General features: G+C 34.8%; 3 protein-coding genes across 12 annotated transcripts; all 3 read left to right on the forward strand.

Moving 5' to 3' along the window:
• The first annotated feature begins 1,535 nt into the window (after nucleotides 1-1,535).
• LOC107495610 (uncharacterized) lies at nucleotides 1,536-5,957 on the forward strand. The gene is made up of 10 exons (XM_016116776.3): nucleotides 1,536-1,715; nucleotides 1,910-2,309; nucleotides 2,401-2,645; nucleotides 3,424-3,508; nucleotides 3,594-3,779; nucleotides 3,859-4,026; nucleotides 4,182-4,400; nucleotides 4,998-5,169; nucleotides 5,252-5,423; nucleotides 5,571-5,957. The coding sequence occupies exons 2-10, from the start codon at nucleotides 1,938-1,940 to the stop codon at nucleotides 5,671-5,673; spliced, it is 1,722 nt and encodes a 573-aa protein (XP_015972262.1). The 5' UTR covers nucleotides 1,536-1,715; nucleotides 1,910-1,937; the 3' UTR covers nucleotides 5,674-5,957.
• A 1,087-nt stretch (nucleotides 5,958-7,044) lies between these two features.
• LOC107495595 (pentatricopeptide repeat-containing protein At1g09900) lies at nucleotides 7,045-13,207 on the forward strand. Of its 10 annotated transcripts, none has more exons than XR_008010691.1 (5): nucleotides 7,045-7,122; nucleotides 7,420-7,507; nucleotides 9,030-9,141; nucleotides 9,272-12,062; nucleotides 12,813-13,207. XR_008010691.1 is itself a non-coding variant. In XM_052263403.1 (2 exons), the coding sequence occupies exon 2, from the start codon at nucleotides 9,553-9,555 to the stop codon at nucleotides 11,965-11,967; it is 2,415 nt and encodes an 804-aa protein (XP_052119363.1). In that variant the 5' UTR covers nucleotides 7,135-9,141; nucleotides 9,272-9,552; the 3' UTR covers nucleotides 11,968-12,797. The 10 variants fall into 10 exon arrangements, 1 of the variants encoding a protein (XP_052119363.1); XR_008010693.1 differs by having other exon boundaries at nucleotides 7,051-7,122; nucleotides 7,428-7,507; XR_008010699.1 differs by lacking the exon at nucleotides 9,030-9,141.
• Nucleotides 13,208-15,327: 2,120 nt separating this feature from the next.
• Nucleotides 15,328-21,358, forward strand: LOC107495613 (probable monogalactosyldiacylglycerol synthase, chloroplastic). Its single transcript, XM_016116778.3, has 8 exons — nucleotides 15,328-16,063; nucleotides 17,231-17,403; nucleotides 17,960-18,121; nucleotides 18,205-18,346; nucleotides 19,377-19,601; nucleotides 20,136-20,198; nucleotides 20,281-20,355; nucleotides 20,964-21,358. The coding sequence occupies exons 1-8, from the start codon at nucleotides 15,536-15,538 to the stop codon at nucleotides 21,198-21,200; spliced, it is 1,605 nt and encodes a 534-aa protein (XP_015972264.2). The 5' UTR covers nucleotides 15,328-15,535; the 3' UTR covers nucleotides 21,201-21,358.
• Nucleotides 21,359-22,578: the final 1,220 nt, after the last annotated feature.

Genomic DNA, 22,578 nt, shown 5'->3' on the forward strand with positions numbered 1-22,578 from the left:
TATTTATAATAATTGAAGTTGGGACCCACCCATAAAAAAAGGGTTCAAAATAGAAGAAAAAATTGTATAGATCGGGCGTTTTTGTTTTAGATTATTTTTTATTCAAATTAATTATATATAAAAAAAGCAATACAAAATTTGAATTTGAATTCTCTAAATTTTAAATTTTATTTTAAAAGATAAAGCGTAATTTTTTATTATTTATTTTGTAAATGAGATAAAAAATATAAAAAAATTATTTAAAAATAAAAAAATTTATTTTTTTCTCTCAAATAAAATTTAATTTTAGAAGATCTAAATTTTAAAAATTTATAAACAGTAAGTTGTTATTTATCCATAAATTTATTTAATTTGTTCTTGTTGAAAATAAATTAAAATTAAGAGAGAATAAAAATATGCTAATAGTTTTTACTTTCTATTAGTAGTTAGTGGGTGTAGTGGCTGCTGAGAATTGATACAATGTTTTTCATATAATTCAATCTAAAGATTTGTTTGTCATCTTTTTTAATAAAAGAGTTCAACACAATAAAGTGAAGTGACAAAGTCTCGACCAGAGACTCAAACAACAACAAGCAAAGAATAAAAGCCTGAAACAATCTCTAGTGTTATCTCCGACATCGCCATCAACAACAAAAGAGATCTAAATTACACCATTCTTTGTAATTGGTCAAGGATCTGTGAAACACCTCTTCTATTCCGGATTCTTTGTTATTAAATATCCGCCCGTACCTTTCTAACCACACATTCTAAATAACTGCAAAGAAACATATAAGCCACTTGTTCTACTTCTCTTTCCTGTTAACAACTCCTGTCCAACTTTCAAAATGTTATTTCAGTGACTCCGGAATAGACCACAACCTCCCAAAGTCAGATAGCCAGTCACACCACACCTGCCAGGTAAACTCACAACCAAAAAACAAGTGATAGATATGTTCGACATCTTTTTTACACAAAACACACCTGTTATCACCATTACTAATAATACATAGCCTAAACAATCTTTCTTTGGTATTCACTCTTCCTATCAGCACAAACCAGGCAAATAACTTCACTCGTGGTGGAATTAAGCCTTTTCATACTGTTTTGGTGAATTAATGAATTAATGAATTACTGCATGCACGTGATGATATTTAAATTTTCGATACTTGTTTAAGTGAATAATAAGCTAAATCAAATTTGTTTTTACATAATTTTTTTGGTTTTCTACAGTTTCTCCTAACCCGACAGGCTAAAGACTAATTTTTTGCAGATTGAAACTGTATTTAATGACTAATCATTTGCAGATTGGAGCTATATTTAAAAGTGTGTCACTGGTTTTTAATATATATTTTTTTAGTAAGGGCCTTTATCATAATTTTCATTCACTATTTTTTGGTATTCAATTTCGTAGGAGTTTTTTTTGGGCAGGAGGTGTAAGATTTATTTGTTAGGAGACCAAAAAACTTGTTTTTATTTTGGGCCTTTAGCCCATTTAAAACCGACAACCCATATTCAAAATGTTTCTCGTCATTTCGTATCTAACCCATTGACACTGACAGTTTTTAACACATAACCTCCCTCCGCCCTCCGCCCTCCGCCGTTCGTCGTCATAGTCGCGCCTCCAGAAGCTTCTCTTCCGTGTTGCCACCGTCGATCTATCGACCGTTCTGAAGCTGGTACTTTCCAAATCTACGGTGAAGCTCCTAGCTCCCCTAAACCCTAATCATATTGATCAGGTATTCACTCACACACATCCGCTGTTAAAAGTCTTGCGTTGTGCTGAAATATTTGGAATTTTTCGAATGCAATAACACAAATTTTCACATAGAATAGAAATTGTCGATGTAGAATTATGCTAAAATCATTACATTAGATAGCACAGGCCTTACATTTTCTCCCGTTTTAGTAAAGATATATTTATTTTTCTCAGGTAGGGGGATTGGTGAAGTGAACATAACATGGCTTCAAACCGGGAAAGGGAAACTAACAAGAGGTTAGGGGAGGAAGAGCTTGATGCAGAGGCTAAAAGGCAGAGAAAGGATGAGGAGTCTTCTACTCCTTCTGCTGCTGCTTCCATTGCAAACCCTCTTTCTGGGTTGGCCAATAATTATGCCGACATTGATGAGGAGGAATATTATGATAGAAAGGGAAGGCTTTCTACTAATGAGAGGAGGAATGACGGGTCCCAGAAAAATGGGAATGGATATGAAGAGCTGGGTGATAGTGATAGTGATGACGATGATTCCAGCGAACCATTATATGGTGGAAGACGCAGTCGACAAATTGAGGTTCGGAAGGACTGTCCTTACCTTGATACTGTTAATAGACAGGTATTCAGCTTATCCTGTTCTTTTGTATAGGCAGTCATTCTTTTGTATGCATATCATATCTGAGATTCTGAACTATGATGATGTTGTGCAGGTTTTGGATTTTGACTTTGAGAAGTTCTGTTCTGTCTCTCTGTCGAATTTGAATGTGTATGCGTGCTTAGTTTGTGGGAAGTATTACCAAGGCAGGGGTAAAAGTTCTCATGCCTATACACACAGCCTTGAAGCAGGACATCATGTTTATATCAATCTCCGAACTGAGAAAGTCTACTGTCTACCCGATGGATATGAAATTAATGATCCTTCATTGGATGACATTCGTAATGTCCTTAATCCAAGGTTAGTCTAATATGTTTTATTTTGGAACTCTTGAAACCATAATTTAACACCCTACCATACCAAATTTTACGCTTAAGTCGTAAATCAGAGGTGGTGAGGCATTACGACATTTAATTACATATTACATAGAGAAATATATATACATATGGAGAAGGATAATAGTATAACTAGGAGCCCGTGAAAGGAATTAAAATCGAAAGACCGTTAATCACACACGATTTCTATATAGTGGATAAGCGTCGCTGTAAGCAGAAACAACGGAAATTTAAAACGAGATATCACATAACCAGGACAGTTATTTGAGAACAGATTTTTATTTATGATGTCATTGGCTAATGGCTATTGCCTGCCGGGGAAAAAAATAAAAAAGGAAGAGGAGGTTTTTTGTTTCCCATTCTGAAGGTCAAAACTGATGCTATGAAAAATTCCAATATCAGATGCATGTTGTTATTTATTAGGTCTTTCTATTTGTGTCTTTATGGACTCTCTATTTATTGTATACACTTCATAGTTTTTTGCTTAATGAACTTTACCATGTACTTAGGTTCTTCTGCCTGTGGACGTGCCATCCTGTTTGTAACATGATAGTTCTGTGATGCTCATAGTTCCTGTAAAAGATTAAACCCCAATTATCTAATATTAAGAATTGTATTAAAACTAAATTTTTAGTGATTATTCTCTATGATACCAATCTTTCTTCATCTAGTGATTACAAATTCTAGTTAAGATTAAATACTAGAACTCATCTAAGTGCATTTATATGGTTCTCTGCCTGCAGGTTTACTCCAAAGGATGTTGAGCAACTTGACAAAAATAAGCAGTGGTCTAGGGCACTTGATGGTTCTAGTTACCTTCCTGGAATGGTATACCTTGTATTGCTTATATATTATAACAATAAAATTTGCATTGTTCATTGGATTTATCTAATCCATTATGAAATGATTTCAGGTGGGACTCAATAATATTAAGGAGACTGATTTTGTGAATGTAACAATCCAGTCCTTAATGAGAGTTACCCCCTTGCGGAATTTTTTCCTTATACCTGAGAACTATCAACACTGCAAATCCCCACTTGTTCATCGATTTGGCGAACTGACGAGAAAGATCTGGCATTCACGAAACTTTAAAGGACAGGTTTGTTTTAGACATACTCATTACCTACATGTGACTTTTATAATTTAATGCTTATCTCTGTATTTATCCGTGCCAACAGGTCAGCCCGCATGAGTTTCTGCAGGCAGTGATGAAAGCCAGTAAGAAACGGTTTCGGATAGGAGCTCAATCTGACCCAGTTGAGTTCATGTCGTGGCTTCTTAATACGCTACATGCAGATCTTAAATCTTCGAAGAAGAATACCAGCATAATTTACGATTGCTTTCAGGTACTTTCTTATTGCTCTTATTTTCTTATCTTTCGGTTGAATGTTGCTGCTAGCTGCAACTATCTACCTAAGTTCAAATATATTTAAGAAAAAATGTTTTTTTTTTTTAAACAAAAAAAAAATATCTACTGAAGTGGCATTTCATTTTTAAATAGGGCGAACTTGAGGTTGTAAAAGAGATTCCTAACAAAGGGATCACCGATAAGAAAGAAAACGGTGAGGACCTAAACAAGAATGAGAAAAATTCAGATGGTGCTACAGAGAGAGATGCATTCGTCAAAGAAACTTCCAAGATGCCATTTCTAATGCTAGGATTGGATTTGCCACCGCCTCCACTTTTCAAAGATGTGATGGAGAAAAATATAATACCCCAGGTACTGCTTCACTTAACTCTCTTACTTTGCTTTGTGCATTGAAATATTGTCATGAAAATAATTTTCATTTAGGTGGTTGTAGTTTGAATCATAACTCTTGCTGGGAGACACACAAGAATGGGGAAAGAAATATTGTGGTTACACTGTTAGAAGGTGTTAGAAGGATAGTGTGAAACCTTGTAGCTTGTTGCTTATTAACATTTTTTTCTGAAAACAAGGTGCAAATTACACTCATCTCCCCTGAGGTTTGGCGAAATTTAACCTTCCTTCTAAAGCAAACATTTACATCTCCTGTGTGTATATATATAACACTAAACACTCCTGTAGATATAATAACAATAACCTTCGAGGTCAACATAACCTGGACAAAGAAGGGGGGTAACGAAGAATTTCACTACACCATTCAAGGGAGACCAGAAAAATTTTTCCCTTCAAAAAAAGTAAATGAAAGCAGCAGTTTATGATATTTACTTAAAAATGATTTTGCTTATGCTGTAATACAGCTACAGTTTATGTTATGTAACTTATGTTCTCCTGTTTTCACTGACCGGGTTCTCAAGCACTCTGTCTCTCGTGCTAACAAAGTTTGCTATATAGGTTCCTCTCTTTAACATTCTAAAGAAGTTTGATGGGGAGACTGTTACAGAGGTGGTTCGTCCTCACATAGCAAGAATGCGGTATCGGGTTACCAAATTGCCTAAATATATCATTATTCACATGCGTCGATTTACTAAGAACAATTTTTTTGTGGAGAAAAATCCCACTTTAGGTAAGAATTTACTTACTGTAATTTTGTTCTAGTTGATGCCAGCATGCTTATTCCAAGTTCATAATAAGAATTCTCGTTTCAGTCAACTTTCCTGTTAAGAACCTGGAGTTGAAGGACTACATTCCCTTGCCAACGCCGAAAGAAAATGAGAAATTGCGATCTAAATATGATTTAATCGCCAATGTCGTCCATGATGGCAAACCTGGTGAAGGTTTCTATAGGGTATTTGTTCAACGCAAATCAGAAGAACTATGGTAAGTTTGGTTTCTTGGCTAGAGACAACATTAATCAGTCTATTTATCCTTTAGAACTCAAATTCATCAATCTGAATTTCTGTTTCAATAATAGGAATTAATATCTTAATTTTATTTCTTTTCTTTTTTTTTTTAAATATAAAATAGGTACGAGATGCAGGATTTGCACGTCTCAGAAACACTTCCTCATTTGGTTGCACTTTCAGAAGCTTATATGCAGATATATGAGCAGCAACAGCAACAGCAATAAAATCGACTCAAGTCCTGTTTTGCAAGCACCATAATCTGAAACTTGATTTTACCCGAATAGAGATGTAGAGGTGTACGTGGTGGGGTTGGGATGAGTTGAATCCAGCATTATTTTTTTACTGGGTCATTTTGTAGAAATCAAATCAAAATCACTGAAAATAATTGGATCTAAGAGTTGACCTCATATTAGACAATGCATTATGTAAGACTTTGGATACTATATGTACTTATGTAGTAATGAAATTTTAAACAAAAAAAAAAGGTTTTTGGCCAGCATTTTAATTCCTTTAGTTTTGTAATCAAACAACATATTTTTAGCCAATATGTTGAAATAAAGTTGGATAACTGTTGGTCAAAAATAAAAAATTCTGTCAGTCCTTTCTAACATTCTTCTATATAAAATACTATTTCAACAACAAAAATAGTGTTGAGAGCACAAGTATAGAACAGGGAGAATTCACTTGCAATTTGCAAATATGGCAAGTTCTTTAGCAGGTATTAATTAGCATTTACAGGTTAAATTAATTTTACATAAATCAATTTGAATTGGTTTAATGGTTAGGTCACTAGTTCATTTAAATAAGGAGTATATAGATAATAGTACTTAAGAAAGAATTTGGCATGGACAAAAGTATAAATTTATCCATTTTTCATGTATAAATTTGTCTATTTACTCTTTAAGTAAATGTCAAAGGTTCGAATTTCGCTTTGTGCATGTAACAACCTATTGACTAGTGGTAAACCTTTAAATGAAACTTTAATCCGCGATGGATTAGTTGACCTTGACTGACCGACAGGTGACTATGCTGGCCGGCCCCAAGATTGAGTGGTTCGACGATGATTATTAGCATATTTTAAAAAATTGAACTGACCTGGGCAGTCAGATCGAAAAAACAGCAACCCAGCCTCTAGGCCAGTCCAGTCTGGACATTAGATCGGGTAAGGAACAAATCCGGTGAGAATCGGTTTGACTCAGTCGAATTTTGCAAGAACTGGTGAACCGGCTGGTTTGAAAAATCCAGACCGGTTTGAAAATTTTTTAATTAAAACTCCCAAAACGATGTCGCTTGACGTTTAAAGAAAACAAAACACCCTAGGCTAGTTCTGAACTCACCCCACCCAATACTTTTGACAACGGCACACCACCCAGGCACAGCGCTGGCAGCTCAACTCGTTTCACCGCCGCCGTCGTCGTGCCTCTCGCCGGATACTCCGCATCGTGTGGTCACGAGTCGCGTCTCGCCTCCCTCTTCCGTCTGTGCTGTTTGCTCGGCCGCTCGCGTCTCGCCGCGCCTCCGCCGGTGAGTGCTCGAGCTGTGCTTCCTGCAGCCCTGCAGCGTGTCGTCGTCTTCCGCCATCACAGCACCCATCCCCCCCCCTCTCCTCTCTTCCGTGGTTGTTGCTGCCTGAACTGCTGCTCCTCGTCCATCTTCTGCCTCTGCAACATCAGGTGAGCATTTAATTTTTTTTAAAGTTTTTTTCAGGTTGATTCATTGATGTTAGTGCTGTGAATTTTATTGTTGATTGGTTTATGAGCGGATTAGAAATAAATGTGGCAGTGGTTGAATTGAAATGTTGAATTGATTTCTAAATTGGTTTATGAATATGAATGTGCAGGGGTTTTGCTGATTATGAATATGGTTTAATTGTTGAATATGCAGTGGCTTTGTTAATTGTTGAATTGCTTTCACTGATTATGAATTTTGTTGATTGTTGATTGTTGTTTCTCTGATCCCGATTCTATAAGCAAAACAGAACCAAACGAGTTCATTCGAGCGAGAAGGTCGACCCTTCTTCAGCTCAGTACGCTGCCGCTACGACAGTGAAGTTCAGAGGTAAGTTATTATAAATAAGAATTTAGTTCAAAGGAAAGATCAGGAATAGCCCTTGGACTGCTAAGGTATTCTTATAAAGAGAAACTTTTATCCTCTAGAGCCTAAGTTCCCAATAGGTTAACCACTTTCTTCTCTTATGAATTTTTTTTATAGATGATCTTTGCATTATCCGTCTTTCTTTATCCAAATAGCCATAGGAGAAGCTGAGCTAGGTGTTCTTGTTTGTATACTATTATCAGAATTCAGTTCTTCGGGAAACTCTCTAGTGCCAACGGTGGATCCGGTGCCACATATGATTCTATGATCACTTCCGATAGGCAGGAACGTTTCTCCTTCATCCTCGAAGGTCCTTTGTTCTTTGCTTTGAAAGAGACCGACTATAGATCTCTTTCTCTCACGCTATTTTATATGAGTACACAAGACTACTTCGCCCCACAACCATCTCTTTTTTATAAGTTCTACGGACAGTTTATGCCTTTTTCCGACCTCCGTTCTGGCGAGGGGTTTAAAATGGATTATACTCTTTCTCTCCATCTTTCGTCTATACTATGTCTCTTTCCTCTGTTCTTTGTCCTTCTCCTACTAGGAGTAGCGACAGTCGTTCCGCTATTTTATCATGTTGATATTTCTGCCAATCAAAACGAGCTTCCGCCAGTTGGTGAAGGGATAGACCGAAGCAGCTCACTAACGGGTTTCCACCTTTGTATGATATGGTATGAGCATTACGGCCTGAGATTAAGACTTTTTATTAGGCCGTTAGGAAGAGATCTTGATATTGACTTACGAGAGCCTACAGCAGTAGAATGAAGTCCAGGAGTTCAGTCGTCTAGGGTGAAGTTAGAGGCCCTAATCCAAGAGAACCATCAGGTGCGGAGCTCAAATGCCCGCCTATGATCTTCCAACCGTAAAACTTGGTCTTTAGCTAAGCTCAACTGGTCTCTTTGTTGCTGAAAATAGTGAGAAACTCTTATCTAGAGTCATTAAAGCTAAATACCAGAATAGGAGATGCTGGTTTGTTTTACTATTAGTTACTTAGTTGATTGAATTCTTTTCTTTTATGGGATTTTAAGATGGCTTCATCAGAGACACCATCATCCCAAAAACATTATATGAAGATAGATACCTAGATTTTGAAATTACTCATTAGACATAGTTTATATATTGTTATTATTGTGTTAAATTAAGATATATTATAGTAGTACCGACTAAGTGACTATTGTTCAAATGTTAGTTAAGACATGCATTTCAAATTTTAATTTTAAGATTTCAACTGTTTTATATTTTTATTTAAATAAGATTGATTCAACCCATAACCCACCGATTGAACCAAAAATCCAGTGGCTCAGTAGTATATGGTTATTAATGGTGATAAAAAATTGTATGGTAAATAAATAATAAAGATATAAAATCAAATTATTCTCAATTTTAAATCAAATTAATTCTTATTTTACATAACAAATTTGTATAATAATACTTCATTTTCAATTCATTTCAAATTAAATTAAATCGTGGGTTTAACAAGGTTCAGCTTGAAGTCGATCCAGAAACCGCTTTGGACTTCTGTCACAACGGTGCTAGTGATTCTCATTCATCCGTGCTCCTTGTTGCTGCCATTCAGAAGTTGATGAAAAAAGGTCGGTCTTTAACTTGCATTCACGTCAAATACTTGTGCTGATGGATTGGTTAAGTTGGGGCATAGTCACCCTACTGTTTATGTTGCTTATGAGTCTCTTCTTAGAGTAGTTTTTTTTTTTTAATTTGCAGCTGATTTTAGAGGGATGTACTTCAAAATCCCAGCAATCAACGATGTTGTTTAGGTGTCATCATGAGCGGTGAGCCCAGCACAGAAAGACAACACCACAGTCGCAGGCTCATATTCCATCTCTGATTCCTCCCTCTATTTCATCCAAAGCTTCCATTAATTGAGAATCGCACCAACCAATCCTTTTCAATTAAAAAATGCAGGTACTTGCACTTCTTCATAATTGAATCAAAGTTCCTTTTGTATTCTTCATGCTGTGAAAAGCATTACCTTCCTGCACCTTATGGCACTGAGCTTTAATCCATTGCGAAAGGGTTTACAATATAGATTCTTGAGCTATTTCTATGATTGCTCTTTATGTTGTGTTGATCTGAATCTGTGCTCTTCATCATTGCCTGCAAAAAGTTCTGTTTCTGGTTTTGGGGCTCAAGGTCAGGGTAAACGTGAAAATCATAGTTCTAGGTTTCCAGGGGAATTGCGTGTTACTGCCGATGATGATGCGAGTAAAGGTCAGAACTTCAATTTTGGTAGTCTTGATACACTGAGTGATGATGAAGAGGAAGAAGATGGTGATGGTGATGGAAAAGGTTCTAGTAATGGTGATGATGAGAGTCTTGAGTTTATGAGCTCCTCTAATGGCAACGACAATCATGCATATGGAGAGAGTATTGGTAGAGTTGAAATTGATGAACATGAATTCAGGCATCCATTGGTTAAGGAAGTTTGTAGGTTGATTACATATAGGTCAGCTTGGAACCCTAGACTTGAAGGATATTTGAGGTACTTATTGAGAAGATTGAAGCCCCCACATGTTTGTGCTGTCTTACGCTCTCAAGAAGATGAACGGATTGCTTTGAATTTCTTCTATTGGGCTGATCGGCAGTGGCGCTACAAACACAATGCTATTGTCTACTATACATTGTTAGATGTGCTTAGCAAGACTAAATTGTGCCAGGGTGCTAAGCGGATTCTTAAGCTTATGATGCGCCGTGGAATAAAATGTTCTCCTGAAGCTTTTGGCTATGTGATGGTGTCTTATAGTCGAGCAGGCATGTTGAGGCATGCCATGCAAGTTTTGACCGTGATGCAGAAAGCTGGAGTTGAACCTAATTTATCTATATGTAACACTGCTATCTATGTTTTAGTTAAGGGCAGCAAATTGGAGAAGGCACTGAGATTCTTGAATCGAATGGAACTGGTTGGAATCAAACCCAATGTTGTCACTCATAATTGCTTGATCAAGGGTTACTGTGATCTGAATCGGGTTGAAGATGCATTGGAGCTTATTATGGAAATGCCATCCAAGGGATGTCCCCCTGACAAGGTTAGTTATTATACTGTGATGGCTTTTCTCTGCAAGGAGAAAAGAATTGAAGAAGTGAAGCTGTTGATGGAGAAAATGGTGGTGAATAGTAAATTAATTCCAGATCAGATTACATATGATACACTTATTCACACGCTATCCAAGCATGGACATGCAGATGATGCTTTGGCTTACTTAAGAGAAGCAGAAGATAAGGGCTTCCACATTGATAAGGTTGGGTATAGTGCAGTAGTTAACTCCTTTTGTAAGAAGGGCAAAATAGATGAGACGAAGAGTTTAGTGAACGAGATGTACTCGAAGGGCTGTATTCCTGATGTTGTGACATATACTGCTATTATTGATGGATTTTGTCGCATGGGGAAGATAGATGAAGCGAAAAAGATGCTGCAGCAGATGTACAAACATGGGTGCAAGCCAAATACCGTTTCATACACAGCTTTGTTAAATGGCCTGTGCCACAATGGGAAATCGTTAGAGGCAAGGGAGATGCTGAATGTAAGTGAGGAGCATTGGTGGACGCCAAATGCCATAAGTTACAGTGTTGTGATGCATGGTTTTCGTAGGGAAGGAAACTTGTCCGCGGCTTGTGATTTGGTTAGGCAAATGGTTGGAAAGGGATTTTTTCCAACTCCAGTTGAAATTAACCTGCTAATACAGTCCCTGTGTCAAAATCAGGAAGTAGTTGAAGCTAAAAGATTTTTAGAAGAATGCCTGAATAAGGGTTGTGCCATCAATGTCGTAAACTTTACTACTGTAATTCACGGTTTTTGTCAGATTGGTGACTTGGAAGCTGCTCTATCAGTGCTAGAAGACATGTACTTAATCAACAAACATCCTGATGTTGTCACATTTACAACATTGTTTGATGCATTGGGGAGGAAAGGTAGATTGGACGAGGCTGCTGAGTTAATAATGAAGATGCTGGGCAAAGGTTTGGATCCTACTCCGGTAACATATAGGACAGTCATCCACCATTATTGTAAATGGGAGCAAGTGAATGATATGTTGAAACTATTGGAAAAAATGCTTGTTAGGAAGCCATTAAGAACATTATACAATCAAGTAATTGAGAAACTTTGTGCTTTTGGGAAACCCGAGGAAGCTGAGAAACTTCTGGGAAAGGTTTTGAGAACAGCATCAAACCTTGATGCTAATACATGCCATGTGCTCATTGAAAGCTATCTGACTAAAGGGCTTCCTCTATCAGCAAATCGAGTGGCTTCTAGAATGTTCAGCCGTAATTTGGTTCCTGATTTGAAGTTATGTCAGAAAGTGAGCAAGAAGCTAATGTCTGATGGAAAGTTGGTTGAGGCTGATAACCTTATGTTGCAACTTGTTGAGCGTGGAATACAACAAAATGAGACGAATTTGTGATATTAGTTACTACTCCAAGCTTAAAAGTTGTGCCCATGGTGCTATGTTATCACTTCCCTTCGTTGGAGATCCAATACATCTTGCATTTCAATGTGGTAAGGCCATTCTTTCTTCTAGGGAAAATGGTTCTAATTTTTGAGAAAGTAAAATTCATTCATGTAATCTTAAATATGGTTTAGATAATTGTCTTTTTATGTTTGGCACATATGTATTTCTCTTTTGTGGTGATGATGATAGCATATCATTTTCATGCTAGTGTTGTGCTTATATATTTCAGTTTGATAACAAGAAAACAAGAACTTAAGGGCAGAGTATGCATCTTCTTATGAATATTGTTTACATGATATATTATCCTACAAGTTGTGCATGAAAATGAATTCTAACATTGTGTGCCTTGTTCACAATCGCATGCTTCTTTCCCAAACAGAGTTCTCCCAATCATTTGGAAGAGAACTTAGTGCATTGACTACTCTTGTTGCTGAAATTGTTTCCTCATCTGTAGTCCCTAGCACCTCTTTCTTTGATAAAATTTTAAGCATTCGAATAGTTGTCTATCTTGGCTACCAAGCTGTCAATTAGATTCACTTTTTTATCAGTAAACTGGAAAAATCACTTATTCTTCTCTTTTTTCTCTTTCTACTCTCTACATTACTGTTCTTCCCACCAATGCCAACTATCTTCCATTTCCATAACCATTAAAAGGTAACATATATAATGTATGTAGAATACATTTTCATATATAAATATGTGTGTAAATAACATTTCATGTTATTGAAAGGCCATGATGGATACTTTTAAGGTACTATTTTGTATAATTCCTTTTGACTGATGGATTTGCTTAACAGCTAAATTGAAGATGCAAGATACATTTTGCAATGGAGTTGTGTAGATATTGTGGAATAATGTGCTACCTACTCACATGCTATTTGGTGTGCACTCTCAAATCTCAACCAAGCCAATCTCAGTTAGTTCCACTTCTTCAAAATTGCTCATAAATTAGACCTATGTATTTGAATGCCTTCTCATGTCCAGACATGAAAATTTAAAAAATATTAGTTAGCTTACAAATTAGATAGGAAAAAGAAACTAGAGAGATGGAGTTGAAATACAAGATGGTAATGAAAGTAGTTGTGATTATTCTATTACTTAGGAATCATTGTCATTGTTGATGCTTGCTTTGATCCAATTCCGGTCTCCTTCAAGAAGGTGCTGCATTCAAATGGAGGCGGCGATCACTTTGTCAAATCTAAATCTTTTATGTGTTGTGATCATTGTTTTTGCATAGAGTCAATGCCTCTCACATGCAACTGTATGGATGTTGGATATTATTGCCACCAAACTTGCAATAGTTGCCATTGCTCTCATTTCCTCAAAAGTGTCAATGTTTAGATGAAATGGATTCTTGCTATCCTCCATGTACAATCTAGATGACTAATTAAGAATACCAACAAAATTTAAGTTACTTTTGAATCTTGTAACTGAAACAAAATCACTCATAAAAATGCTCCTGATATTTTTATTTTCATTTTTTACTTTTTTCTCTTAATTTTGTCTTCCCAGTTTCTTTTTTCTTTTTCCCTCTCAATTCAGCCTTTTATGTTTTCATATTAAATTTGATCTCTTATATTTTAAATCTTTTGCAATTGGATTGATAAAGAAAAGAGTATTAAAAAATATATACTAAAAGTGAAAAATATTGTGATTCATAATATAATTAAATGAGGATAATATAGTATGTGAATAAAACTGAACTCTTAAAAGAGACAACCTCAAATCAAATAGTTAATTTATGACAATAAGATCTAAATACTGGTAAAAAGTTCAAACTACTACTGGTATACAAAAATGAAAATTTAGCTGTAGAGAATAAGAAAGTTTTATGTTTACATTCTAAATCGACAAACAATTCATCACACAATTTTTTCGGAATAATGCTACGCATCCAACTATCCAAGTGTTTTTGTTAATCAAGTCTAATTAAATTAATCTAACATTAACAAAATTCAGTAATAAATAGTATTACTCAAAGTCTTATTATTTAATTTGGTTAGACTTAACTCATAAAAAAATTTGGATGTATAAGTATAATATTACTCTTTTTTTGTGATTTTGCTCAGTTCTGTGATGAGTCGAGTTGTGTATTTGCTTGGCATTCACTTCACATGACTCGGCTGCTGTAATTTTATAAATCAAAACTTTTCAGACAATTATTAGGAGTTATTGATTTGGGTTGTTTGGAAAAGAAGTATAAATAGCAAATAGAGGGAGAATATTATTAAATTAATTTCACGTCTTAACTTGCAATTTTCAAATACACTATTTCTTTAACATTAATTTATTAACACAAAATACGAATACAAAAGAAATTCAATTGTATATTGTCACTTCATCAAAAGTAATTAGTTTTTAAATATGTTATTTAATAAAATTCATGCAAATACATAAAATTATTTAGAATAACGTATCAAAATTAAGGTTCATTTTTAAACACTCTTTATTAAGTAAGAGTGACACACTACTTATTAATTAAATAAATCTTAGTTCTTGATTTATTGTATTTTATATTAATGACTTGGATTTAGGATTTGTTTGAGTGTCATTAAGTTGATAAAAAAAATTTGTGTTTATCAAATTTTTAATAGTAAAAACAAAAATACTAAAAAAATAAAATTTTATTTTTCGAGAAGTTATAATTTATATATTTTTTTAAAAAATCTGTTTTCTTTAAAAAAATATTTTCACATGATAAATAAACAAAAAGTATTTTTATATTGTTATATTCAAATATAATTGATAAATAAAAAAATATTTTTACATAAAATATTTAAATATAAAATTATTTAAATTTAAAATTTAAGATTCAAAATTTATAATTTAAGATACAGAATTTAAACTTAATGTTTAAGATTTTGAATTTAGAATTAAAAATTTATATCTTCAACAAAGAAATGAGAAGATAAAGGAGTGAAAAATTATTAAAAATAAAGTCCTAATTTAATTTGTACAAAAAATAAAGTTAGAATTAATTAATTAAAATGTGAGTATTTTAGTTATATAATATTATTAAAATTTCAGTTCTTATTGTCAAAAATTTTAGTTTATGTATCTCAATTTTTTAAAAATATTAAAATACAAATTTTGACAACAAAAATTAAAGTTTTAATATCAATCTCTAAACAAATAAATATAATACTGAATACCAATATTCAATCTCTATCACATTATCTCAAAAAGTCCAAAAATATTTAAAAAGAGAGAAATTTATAATGGAAAAAGAGTAATTATTAATGAGAAAAATGAGAGAATGTTTCCATTTCAACGAGGATTCAAAATATACATCACATTCACATGGTAGCATTAGCAACCCACTTGGAGGAGCCAATAAGAAGGAAATAGTGAAGTGGAGAAAATGGCACGAACCAACAAAACCCCCACTCTCTCTTCCTGTCTTTCTCCAACAAAGAGTAACAGTTTTCCCTCTGCAACCTATTAAGTATTAATCCTCCCCCTCTCAATCTGTAACATTATCCTAAAATAGAAACATTCACTCACACTTTTACTATTTATCATGCATAATCCGGCTAGTGTTAACCACGAACAACGTTCTCTCTTCGATCTAGGAACCCAAATCTATCGCTTCACCTTCAATTCCACTCTCCCTGGACCAGACACTTTCTCCTCTTCTTCCTTCCTCCACTTCAACGCACGTGCGCCAAAGCGCACCGTTTTGAAGGTCAGGGCTTTCGCCTTCGCTACCTTCGTCAACGACTTCAACCGTGCGGTTACGTTCTACTGCGATAGGGTTCCGATTGGCTTCGCTTCGTTGAGGATTGGTTCCTTCCGAGACCCCAATGGCAATGGAAGTGGTGATGGGAATGGAGGGCGTGTTGGGAGTGGTGACGATGGGAATGGGAATGGAGTCAGGGAAGATGGTGGCAACGGTGTTGTGGAAGGTGAAGGGTTGCAGTTTAATGGCGGAGAAGGTGTGGGTCCCAAGAAGGTGTTGATTCTCATGAGTGACACTGGTGGTGGACATAGGGCTTCTGCTGAAGCTATCAAAGCTGCTTTCTATGAAGAATTTGGCGATCATTACCAGGTTACTTACTTCTTGAATTTAATGGTGATTGATTGAGTCAAACACTCTTATCGATGTAACAGTGCATGATTAGATATCTGTAACTAATTTTGATGGACATGTGCGTAACACTTTCACCTTGCACTTAGTTACTTTGTCTAATTAGAAGAAGAAATGAAGATGCTTCAGTAAGCAGGTTAATTGGTGGCTAGAACTATTCTACTTTGATCATTCTTTTTTCTCACTTTACTGTTAACTAACTTTATTCTAGTTTTGTAACTTTTTACTGGTTACTTTGTATGTATGAATAATTTTAGGACGATTACAAGGTTACTTTTATATTTTCCCCTACTTTGACAAGCATGCTTTATGGTATAGGATTATATATTTGGCATCTATTTGGTGTAAAGCTTGATTAGAGACTTCCCCTCTCAGACATATTTGAGAGATTGGAAAGCTATGGTTTATAGATACCTCTTCTTTTGATGGTTTTCTTGCTCCTCTATGAAGGATCATTATCCTCCATCTCCTTAGAATTGTTCTTCTCTCTGTCTTAAGAGAAAACACACATTTTTAGTGAGGTTTAGTTTACAATGCTAACAGGCCTTCCTTCAAAGGAAGAATCATCTACCTTTTGTAAAGTGTTCATTGGAATGCTTATCTTTCTGTTTTCATTAAAAAATACAAACCAAATACATGCTTTGACTTCACTTTGGCTGTTCAAAAGGAAGTCAGTGTTGAGATACCTTTACTTTAAATTACGGAAAATGACATCAACATTGTTCTTCCTTAATAATGAGAAATTAGAATGTTGATGGAGCTTCTGATTTGGCATCAAAATGATTCCACTTTGTACTACAGTAGGGTCACTTTGATTGAGCAAATGGATTGGTATCAGGGCATAATTTTAAGAAAGGAAATAAACCGATGTCACCATCTCTTTTCTTGATGAACAAACTGTCAAACACTTTTTATCACATTCATAACTGAGGAACTAATTGATGTAAACTTTATTTGGAGTATAAAATGAGTGTTCATATTTTTCGTTTGCATTTTCTTTTGTGGGATGGATTGATGGAAAGTTTAGTAATCTGATTGTTGGGTGTGAGATTACATGTGTTCTTTTTAGTTTCTGTTCTTTCTTCTCCTTCCCCTGGTTGTGTTCTCAATGTGGATTTCATGACACAGGTGTTTGTTACTGATTTATGGACCGATCACACTCCTTGGCCGTTCAATCAACTCCCAAGGAGCTATAGCTTTTTGGTGAAACACGGGCCATTATGGAAGATGACCTACTATGGAACTGCCCCACGTGTTGTGCATCAGTCTAATTTTGCAGCAACTTCAACATTCATAGCTCGGTGAGATTCCTGTGTGTTTACTTTACAATTCCTACTCCTATTACTTGCCAAATTACTCCAATGAGACCAAGAGAAAAAGAAGGAAGCATACTCACATTTCATTGTAGATTGGTTATAGGTTTTGCTCATCTTTCAAACTGAGGTTGTCTTTGGATCATTAAAGAACTGCAATAAGTTATATCCAAGAACTTTATATTTTTTCACAGATTTCATTCCAAATGGCTGGAGTTATTTGTTTTGCTCATATTCAGAGTGTATATATTTGTTTATAAATGTAGATAGTTGGCTATAATCTAGAGATGATGACATGGTTACTTGGCAATATTTCTATTCGAATTTGTGTACTTCAAAATAGTGCATGATACACTGGAACAATTTTTGGATTACAGTTTCAAATGTTTGGTGCATCATGGTAGTATCAAAGTATCAAACCGATGTTGCAGATGATGAAATTGTTTTTGAACTGAAGCTATATTCTTGAGCCCATGTAGCTCTTCTCAGACATATAAATTATATTTTGCGTGTCAGAGTTGAATATCCCATCTTTCTTTTACAGTGAGGTTGCTAAAGGGCTAATGAAATATAAGCCAGATATAATAATCAGTGTGCATCCACTGATGCAGCATGTTCCACTTCGTATTTTGAGGGCAAAGGGGCTTTTGGAGAAGATTGTTTTTACAACAGTTGTTACTGATTTAAGCACATGCCATCCTACATGGTTAGTTCAGCTTCTCTTCTATTATGGATTTTATATTTACTTTATTGATAATCTTGTTTTGACTTCTATCTTGTATTTTTTAGGTTTCATAAGCTTGTAACTAGATGCTATTGTCCAACAACAGATGTTGCAAAACGGGCACAGAAAGCTGGACTTCAGCCATCCCAAATAAAGATTTATGGTCTACCTGTCCGACCTTCCTTTGTTAAGCCTGTTCGTCCAAAGGTATGTTGTGTTCATCATGCATTGCCCTGAATTGGACATCTTGTTTGGCCAAATGTATTGTTTTTTGTGTGGAGGGTTAAAGGTGGAAGATGTTCAATAGGTGATATATTGAGATGTGAATGAATAATACATTGAACAAAGAAAATTGATCTAAAAGGACTATACTTCAACTGGAATGACTACTGATTTTAGCAATAAAAGGATTCTGAATAAAAGTTGAGGTGAAACAACTCCCCAAAATATAATTATTAACTCATACTTCCAACTGAAGCCCCTTAAGAAAGGTCAGCCCAGTGTAAGGCATACCACATCAAGCAAGGCTTGGAAGAGGGCCGCACCCAAAGGGTGTAATGTAGGCAGCCTAACTTAAAGCACTAGTGACTGATTCTACGGTTTGAATCTGCGATCTTGAGATACATGGAGACATTTCAACTGTTGATCCAAGTTTCCCATCCCCAAGCCCCTTCATTAAAAAAAAAAAAAAAGAAGAGAAGAAGAAGAAAACCCTACTATCTGATACTAAAATCTACAATAAACAAACCATGAAAAGTAAATAAAAATATTTTGAGATTATAAAAGATAACACCATTCGAATTTATGTCTAGATACATTAACTTTGTGAGGTACCATATTTATCAGTGTTATTCTTGGATGGAGAAAGTATTAATGTAACTTTTTGCCATTGCTATGTTAACAGTGTTCAATTGTGTAATGTAAAGGTTGGATCTGTTAGCCCTATTTTCAGCATTTACTTTTACTTAATTTGCCTCCCTTGTCGGTATATATGGAAAAGCTCAACAACTGCAAATGATATTAATTACTTGAAACTAATTGATGAATTGCTAGCATTTATTCACCTACCTAAATGGTATAAATGTGGGTCGATGCAGTTCCGTTATTTTTTCCTTCAGTGCGACCTTACTGTTTGACACTATATGTTCCATTCATGACTTCGATTCAATGAGTTATTTATAGAAGTGTAAAGTTTTATTGTATAAGTTAACGGAAAGCTATTCAATTTATGCTATAGGATGTACTAAGGAGAGAATTAGGCATGGATGTCGATCTTCCTGCTGTATTATTGATGGGAGGAGGTGAAGGTATGGGTCCAATTGAGGCTACTGCTCGGGCACTTGGAAATTCATTGTATGATGAAAATAATGGGTCTTCCATTGGTCAGATTCTTGTGATTTGTGGTCGCAATAAGAAGCTTGCTAACAAACTAAATGCAATTAATTGGAAGATTCCTGTGCAGGTAGTAATTAAATCTTTCCAAAGCCTTGTTTTGCACTCTTTCTATCTTTTGTTATGTTTGTTTCACCATATGCTTAAACTTTTAGGATCAGATTTCTCACTATGAAATCCCATGTTTGAAATTTTGGAGTGAAGTTGAGAGAGAAAAAATACTCATGGTGTATGCTATTGAATGCAGAAATTAGTTGAAAATTGGTTGATCACCCAAAAAAAATCTAGTTAAGACTACATAAAATTTGCTTAAGGCACATAAGATTTATGAGTTACTTGGAGCAGAAGTTATTGATTGCATCCATCTATTCCTTGTGTAATGAGCATTTCTAATATATAAAGACTTGGTCACTTGAGTTTACCTGTGGTTAAATGCATTTAGTGTTATTTTTTCTTTTGGTATGGGAAAGGAATATTTTACTTGTAATCTTTCAAGGGGTTACAGACATCAATAAGTGGATGAATATGAAAATAGCAATTATAAATTTATAATCCCATGTTTATGCACCGAACCCCTCAATTATTTTATTTTATCCATACTTAGGTCAAGGGATTTGTCACCAAAATGGAGGAATGCATGGGAGCTTGTGATTGCATCATTACAAAGGTTCGTTCTCATAGTCATGGCTAGTTTCTTCCTTAACTCACTGTGGCAGCAATTAATAGTCTTTTATCCCTCGATTCTGTAGGCAGGCCCAGGGACAATTGCTGAGGCCATGATCCGAGGCCTCCCAATTATTTTGAACGATTACATTGCTGGGCAGGTATCATGGTTCTGCCTGTTATTTTATTTTATTTTTGTTTTGTGAATAATTTCTAATGAAAAAGGATCCAATTGATATAATTCTGTTGTTGGAAGAAAATTGTGTGGGGCTGAGCTTTTATACTTTACTGGGATACTGCATTTGTTACAAACAAGTGGAATGAACCACAATGTGGTAGCAAAGTTGATGTGAGTAGATAGAATCTTTCTCAAAGTTAGACTTTAGGAGTGGTGCCTGTCTAAGTTATTCTAGTTTGCGTAGTATCAATGGGGGAGGTTTGAGGGAGTAGAGTTTCATGTCACTGGACCAATTATCACACATTCTTTCTCCGTTGCAAAAGAAATGTTGTTACCAAATTGGTACACTGAAAAATAAATTTATTTAGACATTGCATCCAGATACATAAATTTTCCAAAGTATCAATTTGGTCAAAGTGACATTTGTTTTGAAAGTAGAGAGAGCAATTCTTAAGATTGCGGGTAATTAAATTTTTACGGTTATATATATAATCAGTGTAACACTTTACAGTTAAGACAGCCACCTCATACTCAGAACACGAAATTTGAAAGATGAAATATGGTTACTTACAGAAACTCCTTTCATTACAGGAAGCTGGCAATGTCCCCTTTGTAGTAGAAAATGGTTGTGGGAAGTTTTCTAAATCACCAAAGCAGATAGCTAAAATTGTTGCAGAATGGTTCGGTCCAAAAGCCATCGAGCTAAAAGTAATGTCACAAAATGCATTAAGGCTAGCAAGGCCTGATGCTGTGTTTAAGATTGTCCATGACCTTCATGAGCTTGTAAGACAAAGAAGCTTCCTACCAGAGTATTCTTATGCAGCTTAATTAATGGTGAGGCAAAACTTTTTGTACCAGTTTTTCAGATAAAATGCCTGAAGCAGTGAAAGGTGTATCACTAGTAAACATACTGCATTTTATTAAAAAGTCCATATCATTGTTCAGATGCTCATTTCAAAATAATATAATTTTTGCTGTTTCCTGCACTTTTTTCCTTATGAAATTCATGTTTATTTTTGTTCCATTGTGGAGGGTGGTAGAAACTAAAAAGAGTCTATTAGATTCCTACGAACTAATATGATGAGCAGATGGTGGTGACTAGTGATCACCAAAAGATGCTAGACAGAATCACTAGGTAGTGTGTGTTTGTTGTCCATGTTCACTACAAATATAAGACGCGATGGCACATACATTTGTTTTGTGAGATACAAGTTTATAAAGGATATATAGTCACTACACACACATCATAGAGATGTGTATTTTGTCTGTATTTTGGTGAGACGAATTTCTAGTGGTGGACACATTGTACACAAGTTAGGAAGAAAACGTAACACATGCACATCTATTAACAGATATAGAGGTCTATTGACGGAATAATAGATGTGATCAACAGAGCATATAATTTATGTGTATGTTTGACTCATTAAATGATTTATGTATAATTCTATCTTTCATGTGATTTTTTATGTGTATATTTGTCTTCTTTTCTTTTTTTTTATGTCATCTAATCTTTCATATGAGAATTTAATCTTATTAAAATATACGAATGATTTTTCTGAAACTAATTAGTCTTAAGAAATATTTTATAGCAGACATTAGAATAAATTACGTCTAACTAAAGTTGATAAAATCTTAAAACAAAGGCCATACTAAGATCTCATTAACTTTGTTGCTTTACCTAGCTAGTTGCTAGATTTTTTTTCCATCTGATAAGGTCTTTGTATGCTCTGATTTTATTATGCAGAGTGCAGACGGTTCAAAATCACAGCTAACATTAATTTCATATTCCAAATTTAGCCGCTTGCTGATATTTAGTGTTTCAGTGTTTGGACTTGGAACCGAGTATAGGATAAATGCATATTAAAACTTTATCTAAAGATTACAAAATAGGTGATATAACTTATCCGTGCTCATAACGAAGTGAGAAGATCACATAAAATTGCAAACAAGAAATATCTGCAATGAATAAGACTTCACTTGAGCAGAAAACAAAAATAGACAAATGTACAAGTAGATGGACTTACATGAATCACAGTTGTCACATAAACTTTGTTATGATAAGTGTTTTCGCTTTTGAATTAGCGATAAGAAAACTTGCAGTGACCCTCAATTTTAAAAATATAAATATAAATAAATTATAATTTATTTTATAAAATTAGAATTCTTTATTTTTAAAAAATTATTTTTATTATCAATAATTGAACTA

The sequence above is a fragment of the Arachis duranensis genome, chromosome 6 (genome assembly GCF_000817695.3).
Source record: "Arachis duranensis cultivar V14167 chromosome 6, aradu.V14167.gnm2.J7QH, whole genome shotgun sequence".
Taxonomy (NCBI): domain Eukaryota; kingdom Viridiplantae; phylum Streptophyta; class Magnoliopsida; order Fabales; family Fabaceae; genus Arachis; species Arachis duranensis.

Bases quoted from the DNA above. Each gene is read 5' to 3' on its own strand.
- LOC107495610 (XM_016116776.3), top strand. From the start codon at position 1,938: ATGGCTTCAAACCGGGAAAGGGAAACTAACAAGAGGTTAGGGGAGGAA. The intron at 3,509-3,593 runs GTATACCTTGTA...AAATGATTTCAG, and splicing joins CTAGTTACCTTCCTGGAATG to GTGGGACTCAATAATATTAA. The intron at 4,401-4,997 runs GTACTGCTTCAC...TTTGCTATATAG, and splicing joins AGAAAAATATAATACCCCAG to GTTCCTCTCTTTAACATTCT.
- LOC107495595 (XM_052263403.1), top strand. From the start codon at position 9,553: ATGGCACTGAGCTTTAATCCATTGCGAAAGGGTTTACAATATAGATTC.
- LOC107495613 (XM_016116778.3), top strand. From the start codon at position 15,536: ATGCATAATCCGGCTAGTGTTAACCACGAACAACGTTCTCTCTTCGAT. The intron at 18,122-18,204 runs GTTAGTTCAGCT...TGTATTTTTTAG, and splicing joins AGCACATGCCATCCTACATG to GTTTCATAAGCTTGTAACTA. The intron at 19,602-20,135 runs GTAGTAATTAAA...ATCCATACTTAG, and splicing joins ATTGGAAGATTCCTGTGCAG to GTCAAGGGATTTGTCACCAA.